Source organism: Solea solea, chromosome 11, assembly GCF_958295425.1.
Source record: "Solea solea chromosome 11, fSolSol10.1, whole genome shotgun sequence".
In the NCBI taxonomy this organism is placed as follows: Eukaryota; Metazoa; Chordata; class Actinopteri; order Pleuronectiformes; family Soleidae; genus Solea; species Solea solea.
The window spans coordinates 17,260,799-17,273,710 of NC_081144.1; the positions used below are offsets into that span (position 1 = coordinate 17,260,799).

A 12,912-nucleotide genomic window follows, 5' to 3' on the forward strand; every position below is an offset into this window, starting at 1 on the left:
CACCACAGCCTTCACTCTTTATTTAAAACACAAGGGAGCACATGTGAGGAGTTTCTCCCACTTTGGTGTGGCAGCAACCGCAGTCGCTCACACAGCTTAATCGGGTGGAGTGTGGATTCCTACTCTATCTCCCTCCATAACCTAATAAACCACAAACCACTGGCTAAACTTGATGAAGTGCATTTGAAACTAATTGTGTCAGAAAACTGCAGATACATAACACATGATTGCCTGATCTTCAAAGATTTTTAAAGAGATCTTTGGATTTTAGCTTTGGTGAATTATATTCATTAAGGCTTCATGCACTAACTTGGCACAATAGCAACAGCCTGGACTGTAGCTCAGAACTACTCAATAACAGCCCTGGTAAAAATTAAAATACCATAAAAATACATCACATAAAGGGATAAAGGAGCTTGATGTAAGACATTTGTTGTATTAATATGATATGTCATCAAATACGAAGGAAATATGTTAAATTGAAATACTGCCATTGCTGATTACAATGGTACAGCCAGTACACTCGTGGTTCAAGGATGCAAACTTTGAGAGGAGGGGAAACAGCACTTCATTTTAACGCAATATTTTTTAATTTAATTTAGATTGCAGGACCCATTTTAAAGGCGCGTTACATAGCCTACATATAGCCCCTTTAATTAAAGGTACCCTGCAGAGTTTTCACCATTACTGACACAATGGAGTAATGCTTTGGTGAGCGTGGCCTGCATTTCTTGGTATCTTGCACTGACTGAGCATCGGCTAAAGCCAATCAATAACAATAATAATAATAATGCACAACCTTGACAGACTTGGATAAAGAACACCAAAAGTCTAAATAAATTGCGTGTAACAAACAAAAAACATCTGCTCTTCCAAATGATCCATGTAATATGGCTTCGCTCCTCAGGCTAATTCATATCGTTCTTTAAAATCCCAAATTACACTGGAAACAAAGTGTGTCACGAACAGATGAAAATATTAATGAACAGACAGAGAGGAATACTGACAAACAAACCAACTAAAACAGATGGCAAATTATTTAGCAAATACAGCTTTTTGTTTGTTAGACAACCCCATATGTTGTGGTGATCAGCTCACATACCCTGTCCTCTTCACATAATGTATTATTTATTCAGTTTGAGGCAGAAGCAAAATTTAAAAAAACTTCAAAAATCAGCCATGAGACTGTTGGAGGCAGCAGCCATCCATTTTACACTGTGTGGGTGTGATGTGTTTCGGAGCAGATTTCTTGTGATCAAAAACATTAACACTGATACATGAAGTTCAAATGATTTCTAGCTCATGTTCATTACACTCATTGTTTCCCAGTTGTCTGCTGTCACAGCTCAGCCTCCATTTCACACTTAATTAGAATCACAACAAATCAAATATTTTCCGTTTCCCACTTTTATCTTAAGTAAGGAGTCTTTTTTTACCGTTAATCACAAAAGTAGAGAACAGCGATCATTGTTTCTGGCATGCTGTGATAATCTATAAATATGTGACTCGACTTGGCTGCAAAGGAAGAACTTTTAACTATAAGAAACTGAAAAACAAAACCCAGGCAGGTTGATGTGGAGATACAGTGAGTTTGGCAACCTTTGCAGCAATAAAGAAAAAAGGAAAAAGTTTTGCTTTTATTCTCCTTTCTTCTCTTCACTACTCTCATCTTTTCTCCTCTCCCACACTGAGCCAGAGATGTTGCTGTGGTGACGGAGACGACGGAGCGCATCACTAGTCCCACATTCCTGTTGTTCCTGCTGTTTCAGGTGGCCTATACGGAACGACAGCCCTGCTGGAAGTCTAATCTCCCTTCATCTCACACACGCATCATACAAAGGTGCATATATTCCAAGATTTATGAATAAAAAAAAGACATAATGTGAGTTTGTGAAGCTTTGTTGTTGTGCTCCGTCTCTTCTGTAAATTCACCGACAGAAACAAGATCCAGTCACTCTCCTTGTGTGTGTTTATGGTTTACATACTTGTACGGTAAAGCAGATTCTAGTAATCTACAATGTTGTTGACATGACCGCAAATGTCGGTACCAATATGGATGCCAGTGCAAGGTAGCTTCTAAAAACACGAAGACGAACAGACGAAGAAGCAAAAAAAAATGATTATTACCCACGGCTGTCGTCAGCAGGGTCATACGTATATTTATCATCCAACATTTCATCTGCGTCACTTTTTCCTCTTCCTGCTTTTTAAGTACAATGAAGTCATCTTATGTTGCACCTATCTTTTAACTTCATTTTCACCAGTTCACCTGGAAGTCACGCTTTTTCTTATCAGTTCAAGCAAACGCTGTAATCCACTTTCATTAATCACAACTTTTATCATATCTTCCTTTTGTTCTTTCATGTTTCTTGCGTTTTCCGCTAACGTTTCTGATCTATTGCTCTGGATGATATAGACGCTGTTTGGTGAAAGGCATTTATCCACAGCAACTCAAAGTTTATTTTATAGGAGGAGGATTGAGACGGAGTCAAAAGAAGGGCACCGGAGGATTGACAGCTACACCTGCAGAGCTGAGATAATCTCTGCAGAGGTTTGTGTACATTTCAGTCCAGATAAAGGAGTGACTGGTGAGAACATGATTTACTGGGTGATTGGATTGTGGTGAGATAGAATAAAAGGACACATAATTACCTATGTATGTGTCATCCAAACGATAAGTTCACATGTAGTCAGACCATCTCATTTGTTTCTTCTCTTACCGGCAGAGTCTTCATTATCTTTGTTTGAAAGCTGTATGTTGGTGCTGAGAAATGGTAAATTAACTTTTTGCACAGCAGTGCAATGACAATAAAGAGTTCAGTACTCAGTGTTCAATGTGTGCCTGTTATTCTTTTATCGATATCTCTTGTATATCGTCAAATAGGCACTGCTACACATTGATTTCCCTTAGTAAAGACACCTGTCAAGTTTGAAGCCTGTCAAACCACAGCCTGCTATCATTGCTGGAGGAAAAGTTAAGAGATCACCAAAGTCAGAGATGTTGCAGTTAAGATATTTTAGTAAGGACTAAAGTGAAATAACTAATTTAACCATCAACTGAGCAACACTGCTTTGGGTGGCTTAAAACAAACTTTTAATTAAGTCCCAATCTGTCACTGATGTAAACGTACACTGCTCGATGACAAAGAAAATATAAATGTCGTCTCACTCTGTAGAACACCGCATGAACGTGCTGTGTTTTAAACGCATGTAGAAGTAAATACGTTCATTTCAATATTTTTGTTTTTGAAAAAGTGCTTTAACTTGATCCAAACTTTTGTAATGCCAGGAGGGTAAAAACTCCCACCACATGCTTCAAAGTTTGTCAGGTTGTCTTTCTTCCCAGCTCCTCACTGTGGATTCAACTCAACATGAAAACAAAGTTATTCTGTGGAAGACGCAGCCAGAACAACATTTTTCTTTTCGTAGTCTTTGAAGAAGACGTTTCACTTATTTACAGCTTAGGTTGGTAAAAATTCTCCCTTATCGCTATGACAAGCTTAAATCCTGACAGAATTTAGTGCCATTCCAACTTACTTCTACATCTCCGCCTGATTTATTGAACCGTAATGTCTTTTAGTATATCATTAATCTTTAGCAGGGGAGGGAAAACAAAACACGCACATTAGCCACAAACACTGAATGCAGGAAATATATGGCCAGTCTCCCTCTGTCTTATCTCAACAGGTGAGTCAAGATGAACATTTTAATCATCTTTTTTTTTTTTTTAAGTTGACGCAGGAAGGACTGTTAAATATGGCTGTTAAATCATGTTGCAGTTACAGGCAAAGCAATATTTTCTTTTTCTTTTTTCTTTTTGTTTTCATCTTTGCGACCTCATCCTCTTTCCCTTCCACCGTCAGGCAGCTGCCCACTACTCGTCCTGAGCTGCTTGTTTCTCTTTTTCTGTCTTATCTTTTCATCAGGTGCTCATTGCACATCACTTTCTACTGAAATTCACCTGAAGTTCCCAGTACCCCACTAGGCGTCTCTCATCGTCTTTGTTTTTCTCTCTTTTGCTGACCCACTCAATCTCCTTCCCTCCCTCCCTCCCATGATCCCACCTTCCCTGAATCTCTCCCTCCATCTGTCTGTCTGGCCTATTTTCTCTGGAGGATTGTTCTTGTGTCTTCTTCTCTAAACAAAAGGGGCTGTTTCCCCTGAAGGGAGATAGTCTTGTCTAGCCCGCAGACCCAGAGTCTCAGCCCCTATCATTCTCCTCCTTGTCCTTCTTCTCCTTGTAATCCTCCTTTTCCTAATTGTCTGGCCATAGTCCTGGGGCAGACTCCTCTGTCCTCCTGCTCACACTTTCCCTCCCTCCCCATCTAGCTTCCCTGCATGCCATTAGCTAACTCCCTCCTCCTCCTCCTCACCTTTCTGTCTTAATATCCTTGTGGCCATCCACATTAATTTGCCAATAATAGCCCTGCCTGCAGCGCGTCTCGTCCTTTAACCCCCTCAGCTATTGGCCTTATTCCCTTTGCCGTGCCACTATTTTATCTGTGACACATTTTCCCTTCTGGCAATGGCTGTTACCTCCATCTTCATATGTCTCTTAGTTTTTTACATTTGTGTCTGCATTAAGACGGCCATTTAGAAGATGCCTGCTCCCCCAGGAAAAGTTCCCTGACGCACTTTGGAAAGGGAGGAGTGAGGGGAGGACCTCTCTGTTTGTTATAACCTGTAGGCTCACCATTAGATGTCACTATGTCTTACACACTGGACCTTTATAATGGCCATTAGAAAAAAATAGTCTATAGCTTTTCACACAGTTTACTTACTATAGATAAATACATGTGTTAAATGTGTAAATGATTGTGCCCAGCATGACTCCTCATCTTGTTATTTTCTCCTTTCTCCTCCTACTCCACCCTTCCTCATTAACCCCATTCCTTCCCTCAATGTCCCGTCACCCCTCACATCCTTTTAGCTTCACTTCACCTCACTTATCCCTCCTCACTCCTTGAGAGGAACGGCTTTTTCTGTGTCCTGAAGCGTTTCCTCACTCCCCTCCTTCATTTCTCTCCATCTATTGTGACACTTTACTCTGAACAACTTGTTAGTACAGAAAATTATTATTTTTTAAACATATGTCAGAGATGTAAGAGTGTGTGGATGATCTGTCAGGTCTTTGTTACTTTCAAAACTTTTTTTCCTTTGTGCTTTCTCTTCAAGGATCTCCGCGCCAATTAACGATCTTATTCTGCTATCTATATCTTTGCCGGTGTCACTTTCAGGTTGTGTAGCTCAGGGGGAATATAAAAGTAATAGTAGGGGTGAGCTGTACTAGATATTTGCATATTATATTTGCAAATGGATAATAATTCTGCTAAAGCTACTGCTTAAAAAGCCTTAAATCTTATCAGCCACATCTGATGTATTCCTTTCTCCCTTTTTCATACTACCTGTGTTTGCCTCCATCATTACCTTACTACATCATCATCATCATCATTATCACCCTGCATTACTGAACTGAATTTGTTTTCTGGCCAAAATACCACCTCAGTCCTCCTCTTAATCAGCTATTCCTTCCCTGTCCTCCTCCACCGTCTCTCTCACAGTGTGGGAACAATAACAATAACATCTTTTCATCTCCTTCTCCTCATCTAAGCACTGCGTGTATTTTCCTGGACTCGAATCCCTGGTCAATGCATTGTGCTTTAACCTACGCTCTTGTCTTACTTGTCCTTCTTTGTTTTTCTCCTCCCTCCTATGGGAAGTAGCCCCTCTCATTCCTCCCTCGTCCCCTTTATCACTCTCCTCTCTTTCTCCTTTTGATTCACTGGGTTTCCTTTCAAGTTTCACACAAGCTATGATTGATTAAAAAGGTTGAATGGAGGTATCAAACACAATTCATTTTCTTTACAAAACATGTTTTATACCCACTTGAAACACAATGTGTTTCTGATAATGAGATAATGCAGGAGTAAAATAGTGAAAATGCATTTGTCGCATTAATTGGACGGGGTACATGTATTTACTCTACTTTATACACTAAATTAGATAATACAAAGACGTGGGTAGAAATAAATTGTCCATAAAGCAGCAATCTTCCTGAAAATGTCACACCTGCTGCCCAGTGCCTGGAGCATTATCTTCTTATTCAGGTGTTAAACCCTTTGTGTCAATAAATCTATAATTAATTCTTACAGACATCCTCGGGTAATGAGTCTTAAGTACACAAAAGCCTTAAAACAAAGTCACAGCAATGACAGCAGGTGAAATTAACTTTTACTCAAAAATATAAGCCATTGGGTGGGATATTATTTCATATGTCTATCAGTTTTCCCCTACACAATCCCCAGTGACTCAGTGGATAAGGCACCAGCCTCCTAAGCCTGGGATTGTGGGTTCAAGTTCCATCTGTGGTAACTGCAACATCTACTAAAGCACAATATCCCATTATCAGTGACTATGGACCATATCAATTCAACCCTAGAACTAACATCTGTCCTTAGTAAACTGCTCATTTTTTTTTTTTTTTTTTTTTTTTAAAGTCTGATTGTACAAATGTGTCCATTGTCAGTGTGTTTGTGTGCGAGTGTCGCAGAGAGAGAAACAATACAAGGAGCTTGGGAATGTGGAAAAGTCAGTTCTCAAACCACCTCCGTATGCTCTGGCCATTAGTAGCAGTAACAATTGGTACTTTGACTGTATCTCCATAATCTGTGGTTTAAACTTTAAAGTATTTTATAAATACAGTATATCCATCTCATATACAACATGAAAGACTGATACATTTGTTTTACCAAACAATAAATAAATGCCCAATAATGAATCTGTCTTAAAAAGGTGGGGTCCAGTGAATTGCTATCTTGAGGCAGTGAAAAAGATTGAACTTTGGACAAAGTAAACCCTGGTCTCATCAGGGTCTTATTTTTGTTTCCTCTGTAACAGCATCATATGAATCCTTTATCCGCTCAACTTCCTTTGCCGTCTTATGGTTTGTTTATCAAAGTCTTTATGGTTCCCCAACCTCCCTTCATTTCCAACACAAGTAGTACACACTGTGACATGTACAGTATATGTGAGGGGTACTGTCTTATGTCTGGGACACTGAACTTTATTAAAATATGATAAAAAAAAAAAGAAAATTGTCTCCTGAGTCTTAGTACTGAGTCCGGCCACAGAGTGCTGTTGTTTCCCACTCTTTAACCTCAAAGCATGCCCACCCACAACAGCAACAATGACCACAATGCACAGCAGCAGTAAACAGCAGTGAACCCTTCCTCCGAGTTGAACTTCTCTCCAGATGAAGATGAATCACTTCCACTCGCCTCTTAATTGTGGTTGATGAGGCTTGGTGTACAACTTTACGCAAGCGCCGTCGATAACTAGAGCCAGACACATTTACAGCTCGCTGTATGAACACGGCCCAAACGTTCCTGAACAATAACTACAAAGCAAGTCTCTCCCATGAGTCATTCCATGAGGCAATCATGCACCCGATGCTCCGATCAAAACAAGTGTTGTTGAAATCAAAAAGCCATGCAACTTCTCCATATTTAACAACCCAACACAGGGTTTGTTAAGCACAGAAAGAGGAAGAGGACACCACACACAGGTCAGTCGATCATAGGCGTGATCAGGTCTACATTGCATGACAGTCGTTCAAAGGATATGTTGAAGGACACGTAAAGATGGACAAATATTCATTGTGACACAGGAGCCTGTACCCTGAGGGCATAACATGTAAACTTGACCAGATGACCTGTTTATACACCCACTGTGTTAACAGACGTGTGCACACACACTAATATTTTTCAAAATTTACAAATGGTTTTTGATTTACTTACATAACATATCCCTTTAGTATAAAGTATGAAGAGAATGGCCTGCTTGATATGCTGATAAATGTTCAAATTATTGAAAATGTCAAAATTGATCATTCAATTGAAATGAGAGTTTCTTTAAGGGCAGAGAAAGATTAATCTCAATGTGTTCGATGCATGAGGATTACGCTTTTATGATCTTGCAACTGTAATTGTAATAATCTCTGTCATCATTTTATCTCCCACGCCTACTGGGATTACTTATGTTTGGTTTGAGAATATTGCGACACATGAATTAGAGTTCTTGTGTAAAGTGTTTACTTAAAATTCTTTGTCAAATTGTGACATCTATGGTTGTTTATGCAGTCTAAAATGGATCTGCCCCACATTTGTTTCACCTGTTAAAGCAGCAACACAGTCACAGTTGAACTAAATCTACACCTGAACCTAAATACTTACAGAATACACACAAAGACACAACCAAACATACAGGTTTGTGCAGCTACTCTTCTTAGGACACTGCATTGACTTCTATTCATTTGGACAGCGCTAAACTTAACATAACCTGTTAACACTAACCTAACCATGACTCAAATCTTAGCCTTAAACTTAAACATATTATCCTCAGAGATGAGGTTCTGCTTCATCAGGACCAGGCTTTGGTATCCATGAGGACTCCTGTTCTTGACAAGGTAACAAATACAAGTACACATACACACACAGAGCCTGGTGAGATTCACTGCTTTGCCGTTTAAAGGGACCCGCAGAGTGTCAAGGGTTTCCTGGGTCTGTAGTGTTTCTGTGTGACAGAGCATGGCATAAACACAACACTGACAGCATTCTTAACCTGATGGATTAATCTGCTCTATATGGGCTTGTGGTTTTGAATGAGTGTGTGTTCTGCTAAAGAGAGTTCACAAACAAATTTGTATGCACCCTTATCAGATTTGTAAAATGTGGCCACAGGCATGCTGGCCAGAAATGTTTACGCTCCCGACAAGTCAGAACTGTCCCTCAGACGGGCTGAAGCTTGAGAATGTGCATTAACAGCTCTGTGTGTGTTCAGCTAAGAGGAGTCATGCTGTTTATTCTGAAAGACTAAAGTTTACAAAAACAAGTCCCGTCTCCACAAAGCTCTTTCTGTTTTTGAATGGTTGCACAACAGCAAGAACCCCAAATGTGGTTTGGAGCAATTCATCCATTAGCCAAAGTCCAGTTTTTTCACTTTTAGCACATGTTTCATGACCAAATGTGTTCAGGACACTAAAGACACTAGTGAGGTGTTTCTCCTGTCAAAGGTTCATCTAACGTGGGACACCCAAATCAACTGAGTCGTGTAGTCTTAACTCATATAATGACAAAACCCCCAATGTAGAACTGTAGATCTTTGCTGCTGTAAAGTTACACTCAGCAAAGTGGTACTCCAGCAAGCTGAAGTCCTAGTCCAAGTTTTTTTTACAGTAATCCAGACAGAAACGTTTACAGCTGATTGGTCTTTCCTTTAAGTTTTTGTTTGATTAGTTTAGAAACCGTGTGTGACTCCATTCTGATAAAAATCTTACAGCTCAAAACTGCAGTCTGCAAAGCCTTAAAGCTTTGACCCCGAACACTCTGCGGGAATATCAGCCTCTTTAAATGCTGTGCCATTGAGCAGCCTGCAACAGAAATCTGACAAACCACCTGGAGGCAGGTGACTGACCTTCATAGACAGACAATAACATGTTAATTATTAATGGTGTGAGAACACCTTTGAAAATAAGACGGTTCATCTCAAGGCACTAATTCTAGTAAAACAAATGTTGTGAGGATACACCTTACCAAGAGTGTAGCACCAGAGTTATTCATCTAAAGATATGAGTTCAGATTGACAAACAGAACAGTTAGACAGAGGCTAACAAACCCTAATTCACTCATTAAAGGCTCATGTTGTCACAGACCTGCTCCTGTCTCACACACACACACACACACACACACACACACACACACACACACACACGCGCTCACACACATATGCACACATACAGTCCTTGATGTTGAACAAAACCTCAGCAACAGAATGTTAAGGCTGGGGCCAGTTGCTGTGGTTACCAAGGCTGAGGCATGAAGAGGAACCCAAGGTGACCATCAGAGCTGTTGATCTCCGTGGTAACGGTGGAGCCATGCAGACACAGACACAGATGCAGACAGACACACAGAGACTGAGCCTGTGGTTGAGCACTTCTAAGATTCTTCAGTCTCTATGTCACCTCAAAATATTTAAACCAGAAGTTTCTGCTCCTCATAAACCTCTCTCTCTCACACACACACACACACACACACACACATAAGTTTGCACAGCTATTCTTCTTAGGGCACAGCATTGACTTCATTTGGACAGACTAACTAAAGCCTTCTCCTTAACCTTAACCACAAGTCAAATCTTAGCAATAAGTTCCAACAAGGTCAGTGTTTATGCCAGATAAGGTCCTAAAGATAGAGCAAATACAAGTACAGGCACACACAGGCTCTGATTCTGAACTCTGTTCTTTGTTTATTAAGTGTTTTGTGGTAGAGCTGCAGATGTTGATGAGATGAGTGGTTGAGGCCTGTTGGATGTGATTACTTCTGTGGTGAATGTAATGCCTTGCTTGTGTGTGTACTTACGCAGTTGGTTGAAGTGTGTCTCTAGACCATCTGGTCCAGGGACTGAACACACCATACGAGCTTTCTGGAAAGTGCTCCACTTATTAACCAAACTCCTCTGGCCTCCGATGTCATTCTATTCAAAAATGAAAAAAGATGAACAATATTATAATGCGTAAAGCTAGGTCTCTCAGCCATGTCTTTGTATTGTTGTCTTAAATGTGAAACTTAGGGAGACATGCCATCTTAAATGCATACATCTATACAGACCCACATAAAGAGTCATAAAGAAAAAAAAACATTCACAGAGTGACACAGTGGAGCAGAATACATATACAGTGCCTAAAACTCAGACTTATCTATAGAAGCATGCTGGAACAACATCCAATTTACATTTATGTAAACACCCCTCAGCAGGCCTATACACACACACTGTACAAACTCTACCTGTCCAGGCAGACATTTATGTAAACACATGCAGACAGTTTCTGACATAGCTATAACATAAACACATGAACCACGTCTCTCTCTTATAAACTCTCTGCCTCATACCTTGCACACACGTGCCACCCTGGAGTAGAGCACCTTCCCAGCAGCCCCTTCTGCTTCCTGAGCGCGCTCAGTGAAGAACACGTAGACCTTATCATCCTCTGGGTTATCAGTTTCAGACAGCGGCGCTACCCGCACAAACTGGGCATCTGGCAAGAGAGAGATGCGCGCCAAATATAAATCAACATTAACGTAGTCCATCTCAGCTGATAGGCACGTAACATGCATGTGAGAATGTGCAAAGAATGGAGATGACGTCAAAACATTGGCCTGATAAAACACCAACTGGGGCTGCAGGGCATGGTTCATGAGATGCTGGTTTTGAGCATAAGATATTCTGCTTAGGTCAGCATATTAAGTTAACAAAACAAGAAGGATGGTGATAATAATAGTGGATAATTTGACTTTTTTTACTTCATCAATCTGAGCTGTTTGTTTGACTGCTAGCATTTTGGTTGGTGACAGGTGAAAAGAAACAACACATTGTAATGTAAACAGACATACCAAGACAAACAACCATGTGTAAGGTCATGTTTAAAGGTTTGCATGCACCAGTCATTTCAAAAATCAAGAAGAAGAGGATTTTTTTTCTTTCACTTACTCTGCAGCCAGTTGGAGTCATACTGCTCAGTGCGGATGACATGACGACTGCCGAGACTACGGAAGAAGGCAGAGTCCCTGCTCATGAAGTCTGAGGTGATTCCAGCATACAGCTCTCCATCTTCACAGAAGAACCAACACAGAGCAAAAAAGATAGCTTTCATACTCATACACTACACTACGAAGTGAGACACGTTCAGATCTCAGAATTTCTCGTGAGAAACAGGAATGTACCAACATCCACACCTTACTAAACAACCACAATCTCTCAATATTCCTGTGATATAAACTGATAACAGGAAACAAGAGGTCAACTTACCAACAACAGCGGAGGCTGTTTTCTGGAATGGATCATACGGACATTTCCCCTTCCCACACTCTGTCTGGCTGTAGGAGAGAGTCTGGTGCTCTGACTGGCAACGGAAACAAGGACAGAAATCAGCTGTCTGTTACAAGAAAATAATTGAATTTCGGAAAAAGGGTTTGTGAGTGTGACTCTAATTTCTGTGTGTTATTTTATTTATCCAACAATTCTGTCAAACGGGCAGAAAAACAATTTCAATCAACTGAACCAACCTACCACAGGCATCATCTCTTTCCCTCTCCCTCTCATACACACACATGCAGACAGAGTGGGCAGCCAACCGAGGGTAATCAGGCTAAGTGGAGGGATTTTAAAATGTGTGAAGTCCAATCTTACAAACAGACACCACCACCAGCTTCTCTACGTCTGAACCTCTGCTCCGATCTCACACACGCTTTCATGGAATTAGTGTCAGCTCACACACACATTCTTGAAAAGCATTCTTAGTGAGGTCACTCATAGACAACCTTAACTATTACAACTAGACGCCTAACTAACTCTAAACTCAACAGACATGTACACACACACACACACTTTAACACCATTGACCGATTCCTGACACATGAATAACCCACATGTGTCTCGATGATGGCAAATGATCTGTTTATCAGTGTGGTACAAGTGTGACACACCATAATTGCATTTACAGTGTTTTTGACATAAAATGTCAAATAAAAATTCTACAGTGTCCAGTCGTCCCCTGATAGCAGCCGCAAAGACAAAAGGAACACCGTGTATATAACAGGCAGATGGCACAGGGTAAACCACGGTAGATATGAGGGAATAGGGGCAGACACCACACATATGATATTTCAGCTGCTGATAGGCCTGGGAATGGGGGCTGGAGCTGGAAGGCAGAACACACACACACACACACAGAAGAGTGGGTGGCAGGAACACCAGTGTGCTCTGGAGTCAACTCCACTTTCTCTTCTTAATCATGACATTTACTTCACTTGTTTCACTTTGGTTTGTATGTATTGCTTTGTCATACATCTGAGAAAG

General features: G+C 40.6%; 1 protein-coding gene across 3 annotated transcripts in view; it reads right to left on the reverse strand.

Moving 5' to 3' along the window:
- Positions 1 to 12,912, reverse strand: part of sema3h (sema domain, immunoglobulin domain (Ig), short basic domain, secreted, (semaphorin) 3H) — a 97,569-nt gene that overhangs the window by 12,804 nt on the left and 71,853 nt on the right. For all 3 annotated transcript variants that reach the window (XM_058643216.1, XM_058643215.1, XM_058643218.1), the window contains 4 exons: positions 11,863 to 11,956; positions 11,545 to 11,664; positions 10,947 to 11,092; positions 10,416 to 10,530 (listed from right to left, as the gene is read on the reverse strand). In XM_058643216.1, coding sequence (XP_058499199.1) covers positions 10,416 to 10,530; positions 10,947 to 11,092; positions 11,545 to 11,664; positions 11,863 to 11,956 — 475 coding nt within the window. The remainder of the gene's footprint in view (positions 1 to 10,415; positions 10,531 to 10,946; positions 11,093 to 11,544; positions 11,665 to 11,862; positions 11,957 to 12,912) is intronic.